The sequence below is a fragment of the Monopterus albus genome, unplaced genomic scaffold, assembly GCF_001952655.1.
Source record: "Monopterus albus unplaced genomic scaffold, M_albus_1.0 scaffold51.1, whole genome shotgun sequence".
Classification (NCBI taxonomy): domain Eukaryota; kingdom Metazoa; phylum Chordata; class Actinopteri; order Synbranchiformes; family Synbranchidae; genus Monopterus; species Monopterus albus.
The window spans coordinates 4,117,748-4,140,000 of NW_018127931.1; the positions used below are offsets into that span (position 1 = coordinate 4,117,748).

General features: G+C 41.0%; 1 protein-coding gene and 1 long non-coding RNA gene across 2 annotated transcripts in view; one reads left to right on the forward strand and one right to left on the reverse strand.

The window, feature by feature from the left end:
- The window catches only part of slc13a4 (solute carrier family 13 member 4), a 33,173-nt gene extending 10,984 nt beyond the window's left edge, over positions 1 to 22,189 (reverse strand). Inside the window, exons 1-11 of the mRNA XM_020601419.1 lie at positions 21,770 to 22,189; positions 14,430 to 14,558; positions 9,722 to 9,858; positions 8,940 to 9,115; positions 8,692 to 8,746; positions 7,968 to 8,004; positions 7,627 to 7,713; positions 7,284 to 7,468; positions 3,936 to 4,055; positions 3,570 to 3,671; positions 3,081 to 3,182 (exon numbers count right to left, since the gene is read on the reverse strand). Of these exons, the coding sequence (XP_020457075.1) occupies positions 3,081 to 3,182; positions 3,570 to 3,671; positions 3,936 to 4,055; positions 7,284 to 7,468; positions 7,627 to 7,713; positions 7,968 to 8,004; positions 8,692 to 8,746; positions 8,940 to 9,115; positions 9,722 to 9,858; positions 14,430 to 14,558; positions 21,770 to 21,892 (1,253 nt within the window). The 5' untranslated portion in view covers positions 21,893 to 22,189. The remainder of the gene's footprint in view (positions 1 to 3,080; positions 3,183 to 3,569; positions 3,672 to 3,935; positions 4,056 to 7,283; positions 7,469 to 7,626; positions 7,714 to 7,967; positions 8,005 to 8,691; positions 8,747 to 8,939; positions 9,116 to 9,721; positions 9,859 to 14,429; positions 14,559 to 21,769) is intronic.
- LOC109960934 (uncharacterized) lies at positions 104 to 1,564 on the forward strand. Its single transcript, XR_002275069.1, has 3 exons — positions 104 to 444; positions 537 to 616; positions 939 to 1,564. It is a non-coding gene; the product is annotated as an uncharacterized LOC109960934 (long non-coding RNA).
- Positions 22,190 to 22,253: the final 64 nt, after the last annotated feature.

The window sequence follows — 22,253 nt, forward strand, 5'->3', positions numbered from 1 at the left end:
CACCTCTCCGTGCCATGCTGACAGAGGCAGGTTACAAGAACTATGGTTCTGCTCTGATGTGGAACACACAAGCAGAAAAGGCTTTTGTGGACATCAAACAAGCTTTGTCACACGCATGTAGTTTACATGCACCTGACTACTCTCAAGCTTTCCACCTAGATGTTGATGAAAAGGACGGCATTGTAAATGCAATTTTTGCAGGCTCTCAGAACACTTGGTTTGAGGCCTGCATTCTTCAACTTCTTCTGTGATGCAAATCATGGCCTGATAAGCATCCTGGGATAGGCTATCAGCAATTGCAATTTCACAACCAGGCCACTCAGTGAATGCATCTGTTTTTTTCCACATCTGGGTTTACAGTGAAGATGATGAACCAGGACCTGCCAGGACCAGCCAGCCAGAGGGGCGGAAGAGAGGGAGACAATCTGCTGCTGCACAATGCAGGTTGGTAAAGATCTTACTGGTGTGTATGTGTGAATTTCACAACCAGGCCACTCAGTGAATGCATCTGTTTTTTTCCACATCTGGGTTTACAGTGAAGATGATGAACCAGGACCAGCCAGCCAGAGGGGAGGAAGAGAGGGAGACAATCTGCTGCTGCTGCTGAACAATGCAGGTTTGTAAAGATCTTACTGGTGTCTCATGTTGAGGAATGCAGGCTCTCAGAACACTTGGTTTGAGGCCTGGCCTGAGTTGTGTGATGCAAATCATGGCCTGATGAGCATCCTGGGATGGGCTATCAGCGTTGATGTGTGTATGTAAATTGGTCAGCTAACCATTGTTACAGTGCAAATAGACTGTCTGATTAGATGAATGTGTGAGCCTCTGTCTCCAACCAGGAGCTATACAAATCAAAGTTAGTAGAAACTAAATCTGACATCAGCACCAAGTGTTTGGCTTTTTGTGATTTATGACTAAATTTGCTTTTTTATTATTAGTGAACCCGGACCTGCCGGTGAGGAGGACAGGTGGCATAACAGAGAGGAAGAGGATGTCCAGCCTGTCCCTCGTCGGTTCATGCCAGCTAGAAAACCCGGCCCAGCATTTGACACCACCCAGTCTTGGTCCCCACTTGGCCTTTTTCAACTGTTTTTTTCTGCTGCAGTTGTCAGAAAAATTGTTCAAAACACAAACGCCAATGCAGCCAGAAGACAAGCTGCTGGGGTGGTTTTCAAGTGGACCATCCTGACAGTGAAGGACTTCTATACATTTTTGGCCATTGTTATTTTCACTGGCCTTGTGACAGTCCATCACAGGTCAGATTACTGGAGGAAACAATGGCCATATAACTTCTCCTTGCCCAGGGAAAAGATGACACGGGACCGGTTTGAGGCAATTCTCTGGTCTCTTCATCTCAGCAGCCCAGCAGAAGATGAAGAAAATGAGAAGAAGAGGAACTCACCGGCCTATGACAGACTTTTCAAAATCAAACCTTTGTACACTGAGATGGTGGATGCCTGCAAAGTGTACTTCCAGCCCTACCAGCATGTGTCGATTGATGAGCGGATGGTCGCCTCCAAAGCGCACATCAGCCTGAAGCAGTACATAAAGGATAAACCGACAAAGTGGGGATGTGCTGGATTCGTAGTGGCAACCTTCTGTTTGTCAAATGGATGGACACAAGACCTGTTGCAATGTGCTCCACAATCCATCAGGCCTTCACTGGAAAGACTGTAAAGAGAAAAGTGAAGGAGGCTGGGGTCTGGAATAACAAGCAGGTACCTGTTCCAGACTGTATTGTGGACTACAACAAGTACATGGGTGGTGTGGATTTGTCAGATCAACTTGTTGGGTTTTACAGCGTTCATCACAAGACAACAAAGTGGTACAAAACGTTTTTCTACCACTTTGTTGACATTGCTGTGGTGAACAGCTTCCTCCTACACAAGGAGCTGTACAAGTACCGACAGGACAGCACCCAGCCAAAGCCCTACACCCAAAAACAATTCAGAGAACAGCTGGCCAAAGAGATGCTGATGGTTGCTGAAGACTCAGCAGCTACCCCCACCCCCACCACTTGCCTTCCTGCTTTCTTTGAAGGGGAAGGACAGCCCAGGAAGTACTGTGTGAGGTGCACCAAGGCTGGAATCAGGTGTGTAAAGACACCACTTTACGGTACAAAGTGTGGGGTTCCCCTCTGCCTCACTAAAAACAAAAACTGCTTCAAGCTGTGGCATGAAGGGAAGTAACATTGCCATATACATGCACAATGGTGTAAATAGTGTGTGGTGCACAGTGTAAATAGTGTGTTTATGAGTGTGTGAGTTTCAGTAAAGTTCTGTTTTGAAAAAAAAATCCAGTTGTTTTGTATTTAGATGTATGGAACACCATTACTGATACACAAATGAAATGTAGTATAGTTTTATACATGAGAAAATTCAAATGGCACAGGTGGTGCCAAAATGTGCCATTTTAGCACCTCGCCTGGACTTCATGTACTAAAACCTCTATAATTTTGTCCTGCTTGACTATTTTAGAATAATATTTGGTCCTGGTGATGATCACATGTTGTACTTTGGATTCATAGAGGTTTAGAGCTGCAGCTGGATCATTACAATTTGTGCTGTGGAAATACTCAGTATGAATATGCTTTTTTTTTTACCTAACACTAACATAGGCAAACCTGAAAAATCTAATTTGTGCTGTGTGCCATCTTCATTTACTCTTCAACAACAAAACATAGAATGATATTTACACCTCCTGACAAATCTCACAGGTGTTCCTTTTCTTTTGACACCAAGAGTAATCAAATACACCTTGTGGTTGCAGAGATATACACATTTCATTTTGGGTATGTGTTTTTCGAGGAAAATCCCCAAAACAGGCTTAGGGCTTACTGAAGGTACAGCTACAGAGCCTTTTCTTATGTTTCATGACAAAATAGGTTTAATTACAGTACCGTCACTGAGATACTTATAGTTTCTTTGCTCATCTCTGTCTGTGTGACAGTGTATGTTTATGCATTTATTACTGACTCACTGCATCACTGACCGTAAAGCCACTGATCACTGTCTGATCACTAACACTTGTTTGTGATAACACCATTTGTTTTGCTGTGTTGCAACATTATGAGTACTTACTTCTCAAAAAGAGATGTCCAGCCAGGCACAAAACCTGGCTCTCTGGTGAACCACAGCAGAGTCATCAGGATGAAGAAAACACCGGTCACTACCTCTGGGTAGCTGGGACACACAAACACACACACAGTAAAGCCAAGAAGTACGGAGAGCAACAATTACACGAGTCATAACACAATTGTACCACAATGTCATGTCTGAATGTGTGAGTAAGATGCACACATTTTCTTTCTATGCTTGTAAGGAGCCTTATTGTTATAACACATTCCCTAGTCTGTGACCCTAAACTTAACCATCACAGCTAAAAGCTTGACCCCAACACTTAACCTAACACCTAACCATAAAAACCAAGTGTATGCCTTCAAATAGCACATAGAATGTCCTCAAAATGCAAAAATGTCCTCTCAAGATACAACCTCAAGAGACACTCAGTCAGGAAAGCTACAACAACGAAACCAGACACACACAAACAGTGAAGTGCCATGTACACACCTGATGGGTCCCAGTTTTGCGTACTCCTCATGGATCCTCCTCTCTGACAGCATCTCTCTCCTTGTTTTGCGCTTCTTATTCAGCGAGCATGTTTCCCTGAAGCTGAGCATACAGCAGCATCATCAACCACATGTTGACCTGACACACTCTGTTTTACAACCTGCAACCACAGGACACCAAATGGTGCTGCGGTTCAACACTGCATTACAGACAGCGGGATTAGCATGAGTCTATAATGAAAAGATGTCAAGAAGTGGACAAGTAGGATAGCACACTTTAATTGCACATGCATATGACAGTGATCTGAACAACCTGCAGCACAGGATCCTAGCTGTAAAATACACACATAAACACACATGCACTCACTTGCAGCCTAGGAAGAGGAAGTGCAGCCAAAGCCAGGTGAGGACCAGCATGATAATGGCAATGGGGAAGCTGAAGATGAACCACGTACCAAAGTTAATCACCTTAGCATCTGGATAACGGCTGGAAAGAGAAAGACACAGATAAAGAGACGCAGAGTTTCATTAAGATATACTGTATGTGCATTAAGGCTCTATTTCCTGCAACAGGGTGCAGCACTAAACTCAGGTCTAAACTCCAGGCACAAGGGACATAAGGGTGTGTTTAACAATGTTTTGCAATTTTGATGTCCACAGATGCAGTACACTTTTGTGCACTGCCAGGCATTACCGGGCGCATTTTGGAGGAAGGGAGGAATACATCGTGAGCAGGTGGAGTTGGGGCTGGCTTTAGTTATGTCCAATCAAACCAGTTCCTCTCATTCCCTTTAAATACCAGGGCGGAAACTTGACTGTCTGATGTCACTCATGTCATGACATGAAAATATATGAGGAAAGATTCTTTCCCCCCATTGTCTTCACCTGCCACTTATGTATGCCATTTGGAAATTGACAGTGACAAAACTATTTATGCAGAAGTACTGCTCATGAATATTCACCCAGTAGTCTGCCAATATCACTAATCAACCATGCAAGATGAAAGTCTCTGATCCTGTAACCAGCAGCAATTAATTAGTGTCATTTACTCACACAGCTGCATCCAGTGTGCAAAATCCACAGTGGTCTCGTATGTAGCTTTATAAATGTTTCACTGTTTTTAAAATAAGGATTTGGATTCCCAAACAGCAGCTGCAGATCAGCTCTGGCTGCATCCTGTAAGTAGCCTACAAATGGTGCCAACACACACCAACACTTTTTGAATAGATTCATATCTATAGCTATATACTGAAGACTAGTTCATTGATCTAATTGAAAAATAATCTACATGATATGCAATAAAATCCAGCAGATAAGTTGTACATTTAAGGGTTAATTCTAAGTTGGTGTGTCCATTAAAAACATTTGGGTACCCAATCTCGTGCTTCCCAGTCTAGGCACATGTCAGGAAAATCATTATTTCAGGTCAAAACGAGCACCAAAACTGCATTGCGCTGCCTAATTAGCATACACACGGCCTCAAGTGTGTCTCTTCTTCCACCTCAGCATAAACACATTCATTTATGGCAGGAAAATATCAAACACACCAGTGCACAAAAAAAGTAGATATGAGCCATGAGGAAAACTGCATAATGTCTGCAACTGAGGCTTTGCAGAAATTGCGCTGGCAGGAAAATAGAGCCCTAAGTCCTTTAAACATTTGATACACTGATGCATAGGGTTGATTAGAAGTGTTGTCTTAACTTAGAAAAACAAAAACACTTACATTAGCAGAGGGCCACCAGTCACCTCCAACATCTCCTATCATTTAATAACAGTCAGTGATTTGAGGTTCACGTGTGTTATTATGTTTAAATAACACATTCTCTTTAAAAGCTCAACCTCATTAACCACTGAGAGCACCTGCACTGATAAAAATGAAACTGTATCACGGTTATGAAATAACCACTTAACCCCCATCGGTCCCCTACTTTGACCCTGTTTTAGCCTCGTATTTGCTTTGACTGACAGCAGTTGTAATTCCCATCTTCTTATGTGTGCAGAAGCACTGCTCTGTGCAATGACAGTGAAACCAGCAGGCATCACCACAATATGATCTGGTTTATTAAACTGCAAGACAGAAGCCACATTTCTGGAGAAATCTCTTCAATCTCATTAAAGCAGCATAATTTGCTCTGTGTCGCTATAGTGCTTTGCAGTGTGTTTCTACATTAATTGTGCTGACTACTGTCATATAATAAAAGCTATAAAACAGCAGCACCTATTCTAGTTTTAGGACATTTTTTGCCAACTCGGCAAATACTCTGTGTACTGTCATCAAAATATAAAGAATCTCAGTAAGACATAATTCCATTTACCTGCACTTGCTTAATAGGAGACTTAATGAGAACATACTAGCTTACTGTGGAATGAGGTGCCCTTTATGAAGGCTTTATTAGTTGTAACCAGTGGAACTTTTTCATAGATTAGTTATAAACCATGACTAAGAACAAGATTTGAGTTGTCAGGTTGTGACAAATCATTTTGGTTAGTGTTTATCCTTTCTTGCATTAAACGTACTGTAATTTGTCTTTTTAGCTCTTTATTTCATTGGGCCATTTCTCCCCTGTGAGCCAGTAGATGTTTGCTCTTTGGAATTAAGAATTGCATTTCAATATAGAGGACTTACAAAATGACAGAATACCTAAATGAAGACACAAAGGCAACTGAAGGCTTGATTAAAAGCACAGAATCCGTAAAAAGAGAGAGGATGTTTTGTAGAAAGGCCTAATATTTAACATCTGCCTCAAGTGTCAAGTGTGTCTGTCAAAGCACCTGTAGGTGTGTGTATATGTATACTGCAGTATGTATGCATGTACAGTATGCCAAGTTGATCATTTGCTAGCATGGACTTGTTGCAGACAAGGACTTAGACCAACTAACCAAAACACACACACACACACACACACACACATGCTTTATCTACCAGGGATTCCTCATTTATGAAGTCAACATTAGGATACTTTTGTACTTTTTCTAAAAAAGTTCACTTCATTGTGTTATGTTTACACAATTTGACATCCATCCATCCATCCATTTTCTAAACCACTTAGTCCCAAACGGGGTCACGGGGAGCCAATCCCAGCCAGCTGCGGGCGAAAGGCGGGGTACACCCTGGACAGGTCGCCAGCCCATCACAGGGCCAACACACAGACGAACAACCACTCACACACACAAGCCAATTTGACATTAGTTCTCTATATTTAACTAATAATAAATTGACTTAACAACCATTTAAATTTGAAGGTATAATTTGGGGGTTTTTCATATTTACTTCTTGGACCATTCACTGGTCCTGGTAACATAACTTTAGGACTATAACTATTACTCACACACAGAACCAAAACCTGTCCTTTGTCAAACAAGCTGCAACATGAAGGGGGCGATTGTGCCAGGCTTAATGATGTGAATGGTGACAATCGGCTCCATTAGGACTGTGGAGGCTGATTAGTTTGATCTCAGACCCTGTGTTTACCCCTAGACACTGCAGTAACATCAAGTGGTTCAATCTGACCAGCACAGCAGCCAAGAAATCAATCAAGCTATAACAGTGCAGGTGGTGTCTGGAGTCATCACGACTTAATACTGGACCAGAATGTCTTTCAGAACTGTTTACAATGCCTCTTTAATATTTATTTTTACTGCCCACAGATGGAGGATGCTTCTCAACCCCCAAGATTTTAAAATCATTACACAAGTGTGTGTGTGTACTTACGTGTTAAACTGTTCAGCAAAGATGAGGTTGGTGGATGTGCCAGTGATGGTGATGAGTCCTCCAATGGTTGCAGCATAGGTGATGCTGAGCGAAAGGCATTTACAGATCATGTGATCCCTCTTGGTGGGATACCGGGAATTTCTCCTTTCCTTCTCCCGCTTGACGTTTGGAATTTCAACTGCAACCTAAAAGTGAGTGAGGAAAATGTACTGTAAATGAATGGAAAATGTTAAAGATATTAACTGACTCTAGTTGGTCAGGGAAAGGGATGTGTTTTTCAGCCTTGTTTCCAGTAAACCTACAGTCACACACCAGCCTGATTAACCTACATTACGTTCCTAACCTGTGGCAGGTGTCCATTGGTGGTTCCATTATAGTCCTGGTTAGCAATCGACTTCAGACCCAAATCATTTAACTCGTCAGTCTGCACCTGTGAACAAGAGACTTGCATTATATGGGTTTTTCTGCTGCTCTGATGCTAATTATTTGACTTATACCTAGTAGTTCACTTTCGGCTTTTCCCGTTTAGGGGTCGCCACAGTGAATCGTCACACTGACGACTTGCATGTTGACATTTGGCACGTGTTTTACACCGGATGCTCTTCCTGACGCAACCCTGATTCGAACCTGGGATTGACTTGACTTATACCTACTTGGCAAAAAAAAAGCTGTGGCAGGTCTCACCTCACTTTGTGTAGAAAGCTCCTGTTTGCTGCAGTCACTGGAAATACAACAGAAAAAAGGTCATGATACTTCACAGTAACAAGTTTTTATTAATACTGATCAAATGCATGAGACAATGTTGAAGAAAAAAAAAATCTGTCAGGTTTGCTCAGCGCCACCTGCCCCTCTCTTTCTCCTTCTCTCTCGCAGGCCCTGGCTCCCGTGATGTACAATGCTGACCAAATGTAACAACATCTGAATTTAGATCAAGAATTTATTTTAAAATCAAGTCATTCAAAAAAAATGACACAAAAGAAAAACAGATATTTGATTTGATTTTTTTTGGAAAACTTCAAATGATAATCAAATTTGTCTAATAAATATTTATTCCAATACACAGATTTTTTTAACAAGTCTTTTTAATTTAAGGAGACTTGCATGTGGCTTAGATGCCCTTCTGCAGCTTGCAACAACATTTGTTTTTGTTTTTTTTAAGTGCACTGCCAAGCCTCATCTTCTCTGAGTGAAACTCCTCAGAGATGAAGGGAAGTACATGCATTGTTAGCTTCTCTAGGCCAGCTGCTTGAAATGGAAGTGACAAGGACTGTGGTACAACACTGAGCATTTATAACTGCAATTTAGAAGAAGAAATAGGGAGAATTGGGCAACAATATTACCACACACCAAGTGCACAGGTTTTATGTCTACACAGAAACACTCATCATCTCAACATACACACTTGTACCTCTCGTTGTGATAGAGCAATTCAAACTGGTTTTTCTCCAGGTTTTCTTCTTTGTCTGAAACAACAACAAACAACTGCTGGTGTAACACACTGAACCGCAAAAGGTATTTACACTGTGTTTATCTGTGACCAAGACAAAGTGTTCCCTGCTACAGCTGGATCCACAAACTGCTTTCTCAACACATCACATCTTTTACTTTTACTTATAGTTCAATGACCTCCCTTTCCAGTAACAGAACAAGCGGTACCGTCATCATCCTCAGGGGCCTCTGTGGTTTCGGAGTTGCTGTGGCTGTCGGCCAGACCGGTGCAGATAAGCTGCTGCAAGACAGCCTCAGCTATGGGCATCACCATGGCTGTGGTGGATGTGTTGCTGAGCCACATGGACAGAAACACTGTGCAGCACATAAAGCCCAGCACCAACCTGGATGAGAGAGAGCAATGTTGTGTTTGTTATCTGTGGGAGAGTCAGTGTAAGACCTACAGTAGTAAAATAGTAGCACTAGTAACAGTTATAGTGAATTAGCTTGAATTATCAAGAGAGTAGATGGTGGGTTGTGTCAGGTGTGCTGGACACACTGTTGAGCCTTCTTATTGTCATGGGCCCAACTGAACAAAAACACCAGTTACTGTGGTGAGAGGGTGCCCATTTGATGACCCTGTAGACTTGCCTTCAGTCCGACAGCCACACAGAACTTGCTTTAGTGTTAGAGATAATATAGTTATTGACTCTCTGGGGCTGTTAATAGTGTATTCTTCTTGATTAAACACTGTCAGTGGTTGGACAGTTGAGTGGACCGAGCTCTCAGAGGTGATTGCCACTATAAGTCAGTTGGGCCAGCCACCGTCTAACCTGAGCAAATACAACGTAGATGCTGTGTGTCAAGGCACATATCTGCTCATTGCTTGGGTGAGGATAGGATTCAGGGATGCTTTGTGTTAAGGGTAGGTCTGGGTCTATTTGTATGTGTCTGTGTGTGTAGGAAGAGGTTTATTCTACTGAATGTGTAAAAGTCCATGTGCTACTTACATGCCTGGCTTGGCCCCTGCAACCATCACCATGCGCAGAGCAATCCGTTTATGTAGGTTCCACTTTTCTATGGAGGCTGCCAGGCAGATGACTCCCATCAGCAGCAGAGTGGTATCTTTACAGTACTCTGCTGCCACCTGAATACACACACACACGCACACACACACACAAAGATTCAAATGCTCATTACAAATTTGTGCAAAATAATTTGGAGATGTATTGAGAAAATGGACAAAATAAGACACAATGGAGTGATGGGACCTTTTGCTTTTCCTTCCATTACCCACTTCCCTACTTTTCACCCTTCTTTGTTTGGATCAACAGTCTTCCATTTGTTCTTTTTAATCTGCCCTACTTCCCCTCCTGCAGGGTTCATGGACTCACAATGTTGTATAAGCCTGCATCTCCTCACCTCTAACATAATACCTGCTGCACTTTCTTCTGCTGGACTGTTTTACACACAACCCCATCTCTCTCTGTTTCTCTCTAATTCCCATGGGCTCAATGTATGAACACATAAAAAAGAAAACAAATTTTTAAAAAAGTGGAAAAAGCTGAAAAATTACAGTACATCAAGTCATTAATATTCAGTGACTTTATTGTTATTTCTGGGGACACAAACAGTCATTATTATATTATTAGACTACTTTCTCAATTAATTGTTTAGTCTATAAAATGTCAGAAAACTTTAACAAAAAACAGCTAGCATATTTCACGAAATGTTCCGTTTTGGCCAAAACCCAAAGATAATTAATTCATGACAACATAATACAAATAAATGCAGGAATTCCTCATATTCAAACAGCAGAAACTAGATAATTTGTGGTATATTTAATTATCAAATAGGTGAAACCATTAATTATCCAAATAAGTCCTTCTCTGTTGTCCTACTAATCAATTAATAAATTAATCAATCAAATCTAGACACTCAAGATAAATAGGACTGTTTCTAAAAGATGCTGACATTGCAAAGCAACAAGCAAGAACACTGGCTTTTATCAGTCATCTGACTCCTGTTGCTTGTAGTTTGTTGGCTCATCAGATAGCAATGCTCATTTAAAACCCCTGTTAATCAGTTCTAACTTAGATTAACAACCAACAATGAAATGGCACAGTGTTTGGGTAATTTACAAACAACTTCAACAAGTCTGAATTCAAGAGATAATTAAGAAAATTTGGTGTACTGATGCTGCTGCATTCAACACTTGCAGTAGAATTAAAGAGCCAGCAGAAATAAGCACTAATCCTTTTATAAAATAATTACTTTTTTTGCATGTACTGTATCTACAGTACTAATGCTGCCTACAGGCATTGTGCCAGTGGTCACTGGATGGGTTCATGTGGGAAACTGTGAGACTGGGATTACTATAATAGACTGAGAATGTTGCATAAAACCTCTGTAGGTATATTTGCAGAACACCATCACAAAAGGTTATCATGCAGCTTGGTCACTGTTTGTCAATGTACTTTGGTCACGAGGTGTGCAGCTGACTTTTTATGTAATGCTGATACATTTTTATTTTATTTTATTCAACCAGGAATGTCCCATTGAGATACAAGATCTCTTCTTCCAGGGCGTCCTGGGCAAAAATGGTAGTACAAACAGTTACACATATAAATAAAAAGAAATATTCACAAAATTAACATCAAAAACATAGACCATACAGGAAAATAAAAGGAAAATAATAGAATTAAAAATAACTAAACCATAGTAGCAGTTATATAAAAAGGTGAAGAAGAGGTGAGTTTAATGGAAAAGATGTGTATACTGTGTGTTTTTTTTTAAGCGGTGATACTGTTGGCTCTAATCCTCAGGCAACCCACTCAAAGTTTTCCTGAGTGGAGACAGATCCTGGTAGTGATAGCTGGTAATAATATCTAAGTGGCCAGGTGCAGGCACATTTGAATGTACTCAGATATAAAAAATTAAAAAAAAAAAAACACTGAGAAACATCAGTGGCATAATGATAACTGAATGTGTTATTTGTATGTATTAATGACTTGATGTACTGTAATAGGTCAGTGGAGTCGTCTGACAAAACCTTTAGCACTAAGTGATGGCTCTGGTTTGTACTCATGTAATACAATGAGTAACACTGCACTATAAAAACCCTTGCGGAAACCCTGATCTGAAATTACTGTACATCCAGTGACTCTAGCTACCAGCACAGTAACACACTATCACAGCTGGATATCCCTGCATTCACAGTTGTACCACTGGTTCCCTGCATCACTGTTAAGATGCACACAGTTTACCACTTGCACTAAATAACACAGTTTTGTCCATCTAGAGTGAGAAAGCTTGACACATTGTCAGGTTTGCTCGGCCGCTCTGGCCTCCCTCACCTTTCCTACTGTCTCTTGCCCATTTACACTAATCACGTTCACCTGTTCCTCACTCCCTTATCACCAGCTGCACTTGATTAGGTTGCTCACTATATTACCCGGTTTCACTCCTCAGTCACTTGCCAGTTCGTTCTAGTCTCTAGGCCAATTTTTCTCCGTGCTCTTTCGTTGTTTTGTATGTCAGCCTATCTTCCTACTTGCGTGTAGTGATGTCCAAATGAAGCAATGAACCTGTATCGAATCACTTCATCAATTGTATCGAACATCGGTTCATTCATTAAAAGGTTAGTTCCAGTGATATCTAGTGGCAAAACAGGCGACAGCAAAACAATGTCTGAATTATGTGAATGCTCCATGATGGTGATCAAAGGCAGTAATGATAATAATGACAGCAACTACGCACACACCTACTACAACAAGAAACCCGCATGTTGTGCATCATTTTGGGTGGCTTTACCCGCAAGCTATGGCAGAGAAGGTACTCACAGCAGCTTTTGTTTACGAATGGAGATTGTTGTTACAGGCCAGGCCTTTCCCTTCTAAGACGTATAGCCTTATAGGACATGTCATTACTGCCAGAAATTGTGACCTGCATGTAGTGTGAGCAGTATGAGAGCAAGAAGACTGCTACGTAGAACAGACTCCTTTCTCATGCAGCCATGGATGGAGAAAATACCATCAGTAGTCAGCTCTAAGTGTATAGATAGGATTGTAATGCAATTAACTGGGCCTCAAAGAACACATGCAGTGTTCGTTTTACCAACGTAGAATAAAGCCTATGTTTTCAACAGAGTTAGCTTGCCTCCCTCTTTACTTCTCCCTGCTGGAAAAACCCAGATTTCTAAGGCTAGTTACTGGCAGCAAGCCAGGGCTAAAGCAGTTTAGCCATGAACCAGAGCTCCCCAGCTACAGTTTAGGGCTGCAGATCTGGGTGGGTAACACCATATTTGAGAAAGTTATAACTAAAAAGAAGTTAGATACTGCAAGAAGTAAAACCAGAATTAACATCAGTGTGACTTTTGAATGATGGTGACAACTGAAAAAACACAAGGAGCTGATAGTGATGCCAAGGTGGCTGTAGTTCTGCCGGATAGGTAATTATTGGTTTAGTATTGTTTGGAGGACATTTGTTATTTTACTGAAATCTTTAAGCAGCAGTCAGGCAGTGCATGTTATAGTGTGTGTGTTGTGCTTTGGAGGATTGGCTTTGAAGAGAAGTCATAAAGAAAGGGTGGGATTTCTTTGGTTGGCTACTTTCAAAACCGAGCTTCCTCTTGCTGTTTTTTCCAGGATCACAAAACCTATCTTTAAATGACTAACTGAACATACTGTATGAATAGTTCACTACTGCTCAACACTGCATTTCAGTATAGACTTATTCATATAAAATTCTATAGAGTTCATCAAAGACCATGTACAGTATATACAGTATACACCAATGAAGGTATATGGTAGCAACTTGTTATCTAAAATAAATTATCTATCAGTATTGCAACCAAAATGGAAACTCTCAATGCCAGTTTGATTATTACTCCAAATGTGTCCTTATCAGTGTTGAAGCAATCAGAATTAGCTGTTTACATGGTAATTTCTAATCATGCTGCTTTCAGAAATTTGCTATCTTTGTAAATGCTGTCTTTGTGGCAGATAATAATGTTCTATGCCACTAAATTAGCATATTTGAAGGCAAAGTGTAGGGAGAATATTAATGCCTGTCAACAAGTAAGAGAAATGTATGATATCTGGCAGTACCAGCACACCATAGAATTATCAACCAATTCCGTAGCTTTGAGGACTCTCTTTTAGCTGCCTGGTTTCAATTTTAAGCAAAAAATTTACAAAAAGCTAAATGCACTTGTCAACATATACTGCAGACTATACATTATACTATAAAGATGGACAATGTGACAGCTCCCAGAAGTGAAGCCACCACAAATCAAATTTTCCCTGGTGGCAGGCTGCAGTATATGTCATAAACCCCGTGACTTCCAAGTTAGCAGCATCGGCACGCACCAAACTAAAACTTCAAAGTACAACTCAGTTACATTTTTTCCCAATCATGAATTCTGACATTTTAGTTATATATGATCATACTGATTTGTGTACCAATAATTTTTTTATATGATGATATAAAAAGGAGTGTATTTTGGATGATGTGACAGCTTTGACCGATACTACAACTCTACCTCTGGTTGCTATTGCACAGAATATGTTTGAAAAATGTATTATAAAAGCAAATGGCCACTCCTGTATTCACAATATTTTGGCTTCAATTCCACATAGTGGCAGGAAGTTGTGACGCATTTTTATATACAGCCCCCACTCCAAACAGACAAATAGTTAAACAGACAGACAGGCTCACCTCACTGGACTTGAGCACCCCAAAGAGTGGGTAGAGGAAGGCTGGGACCAAAGCAGCAGCACCTAGGGGAACAGCCTCTGACACCCAGTAGACTGCTGTCACCATCAGCACGTATGCACAGCATGCCTCCTGCAAACAGGAAAACAAACGCTGAATACTTCATCAATATGTTGGTTCATGCTTCTTTTTGCTCCCGTCTTCTGCTTCCAGTCATTATGCTAAGATAAGTTCCTAGCTCCATCTTCATATTTTATGGAGAGATACAAAGGTAATAGGTCTTCCTGTCTAAGTCTCCTCAAGAAAGTCAGTGGAGAAAAGCCTATTTTCAACAACACTGATCTATTCCTTTAATTTCAACAATAAGTCATATTGTGAAAGATTTAGAACAATTTTGAAGTGCTACTGCATCAAAAACAATGTTGCAAAATGGCCCCGTAATCAATGACAAACAATTAAAATGTCATCTTAAATGTCATTCTCAGTCTATAAGCATAAACACACATAAACATCCATGAGCATGCACACAAATCCAGACATATTTCATTAGACTCATTCAAATATTACAATTTTGTGTGTTTGTGCTATGACCTGAGGTACTGCCAGGATGGTGGGGAGTGGGGTTTGTACTCAGAGTCCAACTGAGGTGCACACACACTCTCCTTCTAACACACACACACACACACACACACACACACACACACATGTTGCATTAATCTGGTTATGGTTATATAATATCAGCATACCAGTCCCTCATGCCACTGTGTGGCAACACCAGCAGGCTTAGTGATGAGCTCCCCAACATTAAAACTAAAGAAGAATCTTGTGACATTTGTGGAGACCTTATGAATATTACAAAAACTTACATTAATCACCCAAAGGACAATTTTAACCCAAAATTCAAGGGTGTGCATTTTCTGTTTTTCCAGTGCTTCCTCCAGGGCTTGTGTCATGGACAAATACAGCACTGTTAGAAATGCTGTCACTGCAAATGTTTCCAACCAGGATTTTTAATACAATATATGGATAATGTTTTTTTGTTTTTGTTTTTTTACTTTGCCCCCCACTTGAGTCTAAAAAAATAAGCAGTTCCTGCCATTGGCACATGCTGAGTAAGCTTGGAGTACTGTTATGTAAGAAGAACATTAAGTATAATATTGTGCAGTAACAGGTCAGTTAATTTCAAATTTAAAAAACCCAGAGCGGTAACAATTAGCCTAAGCTCCAGCAAGAAGAATGTCCAGACCTGTTCATACCTCACTGCCATTCAAACCATGGGCTTTGAAGAGATGCGATACATTAGCTTCTCTCTACTTAAAAACACTTCAAAGCCCTTAATGCCAAGGCTCCATCATATCTTAAGGACATCCTAGGGCCATATTATCCCAACAGAGCACTTCAGTCTACTTATGGTTCCTAGAGTCTATAGAAGTACAATGAGAGGCAGAGCCTTTAGCTATTAAGCTCCTCTCCTGTGGAACCAGCTCCCAGTCTCAGTTCAGGAGGTAGACACCCTCTCTACCTTTAAGGTTAGACTTCAGACTTTCCTTTTTGATAAAGCTTATAGTTAGGGCTGGCTCTGATGACCCCGAGCCTGCCCTTAGTTATGCTGCTATAGGCCCAGACTGCTGGGGGTCCTCCCATGATGCTCTCCTTTCCTCTCTGTTCTCCTCTCCTCACTCTCCATGCATTTATATGCCACCATCACATGTCAGTAACTTTGTCTCTCCTCTCTCCCATAGTTTGTCCTCTTTCTAAAAAGTAGGCAAATAAAAAGCTGATTTTAAGTAGGTTGACACTTGATTCTACACTTGATGACAAGCATTAGCCGCAGGTAAAGGACATCTGAGTTCATAGTTGAAGTGGGCCTTGCAAAAAACAAACAAAAAAGTTACAAAGTGATTTAATCAAGGACCCTACTTGATAACAGGACTAAAGTTGGACAGTTGATTTGTGACTGAGACCGAGAAGAGTGGGAAAAGGAAAAGACGGGAGGTGGCATAAGGGAAAAAGGAGCAAAAGGACAAATTTAAAAAAAAGAAACATAGATGAACATAGATATACACAAGACAAGAAAGATACACAAACACACAGAGATCGTCTGACTCAGCAATCAGTGATTATTGGTCTTTGTCTAACACTTATGTGCTTTTTTGCACTTTTTTCTGATTTTGCAAGTTAAAGCCAAAGTGCTTTGTAAGCAGAGTCACTGATGCAACCCCTCTGATAACCAAACTTTATGCTGAGACGTGTCAGGAAGCAGAAGGCAACTTTTCAGTTTTTGTCTTGTTTTAGGAGGCAACATGAAAAGGCCATTGTTTTGTCCCTGCTTGCAGATTACTTTCAGATTATGTGGCACTTTTACGAAAATACTGAATGACAGAGAGGTGGAAACTAATGTGTCAAGCATTGAAATTGAGGATTGTTTTAAAAAGAATATGAGCAAACTTGATTTTCTGAAAAGAATGGGATATAGAGTCCCTGAGGTAAAATAGCCTGAGGTGAGTGAATGAATGTGTGTGTGCACGTGTATCTCAGCAGCAGATAAGATGCAAATTTAATACCCTACTCTATGTACTAAAGGTATTTAAAATTTACTGGAATACCTATCTTAAAGCTTTTCCCTGATAGACTAGTGGTGAGGGCGCAGCGCTCCCACTGCTGCGGCCCAGGCTTGTGTCAGGAAGAGCATCCAGTGTAAAGCACGTGCCAAATGTTGTGACCCCTAACAGGAAAAATCCAAAAGTGATATTCACCTATATTAAAGCTATTCTTCCTATTTTTTTTCAGCCTAGTGGGTTTAGTGAAACTGAAAACAAAATGACAACATAAGCCGCTCCAAAAATCTTTGCCCCTCCCACCACATCTTGTTTCTTAGTGACAACCTGAACTACAGATGCCTGGTTGAGACAGACATATTTCCATCTTGGCATTCAAAGCTTTGCTGATAGGATTGTTGTTAGATAAGCAGGTGAATGTCACTTTTGGCATTTTCCCCATTAGGGGTCACCGCACTGACTGTTCACATGTTGACATTTGGCAAGTGTTTTGCACCGGATGCCCTTCCTGACACAACCCTGACTCGAACCCAGGCCACAGTGGCGAAAGCACTGAATCTAGCCACTCGACCATCAGGTGGTGGTCTTCTTAGATCTGCAGGTATTGATTCTAAACCAAAGTATTCATTCCTCCTAAAGGAACATAAATACCTATACTAAAGTTCATGACAATCCATCCAATAATTGTGGAGCTATTTTATCCAAAACCACAAATATCAACCTTATGGTGGTACTAGAGGAAAAGTCAGGGAATTTAGATATTTGTACAAAATATATTGTAACTATAGTTATTAATACATTTCAATCTGAACCAGTGTGATGGACCAACTGACAGTCTATCACTGTCAACTCCAAACCCATAGCTAAAGTATAAGTAAAATGTTAATGCACTGTAATGTAGAATCCTATGAGGACCATTTCTTTGTATTGTGACCGTGTTCCTGGACTCAGCTCTACAGCTTGAATACTCTACAACTTTAAATTTATATTAGGAATGCAAAGTGGCACAAGCATGACTCTGCATGACACTGTTCATATCTGCCATTGGCTCTGCACCTCTGTCTCATCGCTCAGTGTCTTCCTTGCTGTCTGACCTGACCTGACCTGACTGCATCCAACAGATGTTCTGTCCTGCTGTAGCTGGACAAAGTATCACACACACACACACAAACACACACACGCAGTCACTCCTGAACCCCTATCACATTCCTGACACAGTCTGGGGTTCCTGGTGTTGTAAGCAAGCCACGTGGGGCCAAAATCCAGCATGGCAGTAGGTTGATTATATAACTTGATTGCATGGTTGTTGTTTTTTTGTTTTTTGGAATGACTTTTCTTCTTTTGCTCTTTTTTGACCTCATCTTGTGCTGCCTACTTTCTTCTTTTGCTCTTTTTTTGACCTCATCTTGTGCTGCCTACTTGTGCTAAATATCCACCAGTCCTGATATAAGAGCAAGGCTCCTCACAATGTGTTAATGAGCATGTGATTGCATTAATATTGTCTCCGTGTCTGGTTGTTTTGGTGTACAGTGTTCTGTAGTGCTGTCCAGACAGGAGCTCAGACTATGTTCAGGATGTGATAGGTCTGTGGAAATATTATCTGCCATGCTCTTGACTGTGATGTGTACAGGCCCTCCATAGTGGGCAGACTGGCTCCAATTATTTTTTCTGCAGACTTAACTGTCTACTGAAGTCTATTCCTGTCCTGTTTGGTTGCTGAGCCAAACCAGACAGGGATGGACATGCAGAGAACAAATTCAGTGATTCCTCTATAGAACTGTATCAGCAGCTCCTGAGGCTGGTTAAATGTCTTGAGCTGATGCAGGAAGTATATCTTCTGCTGTGCCTTTTTTTGCTAATAGAGCAGATATTGGTTGCCCGCATCAAGTCCGGAGGAACCCAGGAACTTGTAGGTCTCCACTGCTGATATGGTGCTACTGAATATAGTGAGGGGAGTTTGGGTGGGGGGTACTCCTCCTAAAGTCCACTATCATTTCCGCTGTTTTCTGCATGCCTCCCAAATATAATGGTAGGGGAAACACTGAAGTATTATGTAATAGTTTAAGGATCTCCTTTGTTAGGCATTTTTAGTCAGATAGATATTGGATAGATACTTTATGTATTAGAAATATTTAGTGGAGATAGGATGTCTAGTTAGACTGTTAAATGCTTAGTCATGCTTATGAGTTTCTACAGGGTACATCTGGTCAAGGATAACTAGAGAGAAGAGTTGATGACTGTCAGCAGACAGGGTGTTTAATATTATTATTATGACGTGTATAACTGTAGCCTTAGCCATAATAGGTTCTTATGTTTAAGCCACGACATGTTACTAGAGGTCGTGAGAATGTTTTTAGCTACACACCACTTAACCAACAGACACACACATTGCTTCATGTTTTGACTACTGCTATGGCCAGCTGCAAAGCTGGTAACACAGACGTCTCGGTTGACGTTTCTGTGTAGTATGGGGCTAGCCCAACCGAGGGGATATAATGTATAAGCCTGGTGGGTTCGGGGTCTTTCATCTTACATCTGCCTGCGAGCAGTTTGGAGGTGCAAGATATCTGAGCGTGTAATGTTAATTTTACCTGTGATCCTTTGAATTAATCAGCACTGTTTTGAAGTTACTTGGACTGTCTCATCTTTCAGAGTTAGCAATGGTAACAAGAACCATAGTCCTACACCTTGAATGGGCATAAAATCCAGGCTGTTGTGTGTTCATGTGAGCTTGCCTGACATCCACCTGTGCCCCCATCATACTGGCAAAGCTTATTTAAAAAAAAGACACCCACCAGTGCCATTGTAAAAGCAGAGTTTTTCAACTGCACTTGGTTTTGTGGGTATATTTCACCTCCTACTGCCTGCACTGTGACCAGAGGATGTGGAGAAAAATACAGGTTCTGAGGTTACTGCATGTCCAGGAATGTTCCTGTACAGGGACTCATTGTTTTACCTCACCGGGTCCAACCTACAAGCAGCCAGCCAGTGAAGCCCCCCTGGTGGTTAGTGATCAGCTCATCAATACTAGATTCCCCTAGAGCACAGTACCTGTTTGTTTTTACAGCTTGAGGCCAGTGTGTGCTGCATGTGATGTGTTGCTGGTTAACAAGGGGATTAACAATCCATGCTGTTATTGTTGGTGCTACGCTACCTGTTGGAATTAATTTCACTACTTTGGGACTGTATGTGGTCATGTGGTGGAAAACGCAGGGGAGCACCAGTTGGACTTACTAACCTTGGAGCTACTTGAAAGGGAGTGATGTTTCCACTACTGGGTGGGACTTAACGGTAAGTTTAAAAAAAAACACACACATATTGTTAATGCCTTGTTTCTGTAATCTTAGAGCGAATTGTTGTAAGGCTGAAGAAGTTACTATGTCTTTATTATGGCAGTTAAAATATGGGCTTTCTCAACAACCTGCTTTGTTTAGAGTGTTACAAATCTCTTTTCATAGGTATATATACACTGTTGTTTAACTATCTATGGAGGAGAAATTCAGATTAATTAATGCAGTCCTGATTTGTTGTGCTGTCCACTTGCGACACAACACCGGCAGCTGGAGTTGTGAACTATCCTCTCGTTTTAGGAAGAGGATATTTGGTATTATTATTCTGAAAACATTATAGAGTATTTGGAGTAATAGGGGGTGCAGTCCCTTTACCATATTATGCAAGAGATGGATTATTCCCCAGATGTTTGGGAAGGGCTTTAAAAATAGAGACATTTATTTTTCAGAGAAATGTGATGGTCTAAATCTGGACTGTAGAAAGACATTCTGAAAGGACATTTTGAAGGCTGAATTTGGTTTGCTGCTCAAAATTTGCAAATGAGACAAATCACACAGTCCTGATTCATTGCTAAATCAGTTCAATAACTCCTGAATCTGTTGACACAACAGACAACTTAACTCAGTCTTGAAACTCACCAACACAATATTTAAATCTAGAAGCTATTTAAAAATTTAGCTGAGTATACTTTGGCACACACATCTAATCTGCTGCAACAAAACTGTACACAACATGTGATTTATCTGTACAGAAAGACAACTACTTGGTGTCTTGGCAACAAGTTTGCTTTAAAAAGGTGAATGCTTGTACTGATTGGATTCACGCAACTCAAGATAATCTTGTTTTTTCTGCTGTTTAACTTTCTAAAAGCAAAAACCCCATGAGCCTAAAGGAGTATCAAGTTGTTCTCCCTCTCTCTTTCTCTATCTGCTCTTTGCTTTTTAACAACTCATCTCCATCTCATCCACATGTCTAGACATCTCTCCATACACAGGCCTCAGCTGATGATGGGATCAAGCACTCATCAAAACAGAATACAGTGTGGCATTTTCATTGATTCTCTCTCTCTCACACACACACACACACACACACAGGCGCGCACACCAAAATCCCATGAGGATCCTACAGTCATCATGATGTAGGTATGGTAAGACCAGCACATAAAGGGATAAATTGATATCTTGTTCACTGTTCTATTGGATGTTTTCTAGGTATTTATTTAAATTATGTGGTTTTCTTCTTCTCTGATGTAGGTATGGTACTCAATATGGAAGTATGGAAAAAAATTATGTGGTTTTCTTCTTCTCTTGATGTAGGTATGGTACTCAATATGGAAGAGTTACTGACTGTCATATGTTCTTAGTTTACAAAAGCATAATCATACATGACAGGTGTTTAGACTACCCTATTTGTTTCCTGGTAGAATTTAACTTAATGTTCTGTTTCTACCGCATGCTTTTAAGTAAACATATTTGATTTATTTCTTTAACTCACGCTGGTGGGGTAGATGAGTGGTAAGGGAAGCAGGGACAGCGGGATGAACACCCCGACGATCAGTTCCCTCGCTTTCCACAGCTTCCGGAACAGATCCATCCTGGCGCCGGCCTCCAGCTTCATGGGTGACCTGGGGCTGTGGATCTGATCGGCCACAACTCAGGAGAACGGGAACAGAGAGTTACAAACCGACCGAAAGCAAAGTCTCCGCTGACCTTGGAGCGCTGAAGGAAAAGGGAGGAGAGAAGCCGTCTCGGGTAAGCGCGTAAAGTTCTGTTTTGGCTGTGCGTTTTTAGGCAAGACTATGCGTGTATGTGCCTGTAAGGTGAGTAAAGTTGCACCACATCCAATGTACCTCTCCTCCCGTTCTGGACGCTCTCTTATGCATCAGGTAAGGCTGTCGGCGCGTTTATGAGCCTTGGATGGGTATGCTAATTAATCACGGGCTTTGCTTCCACCCTCTCTGGCTCTGATTGGACCAATA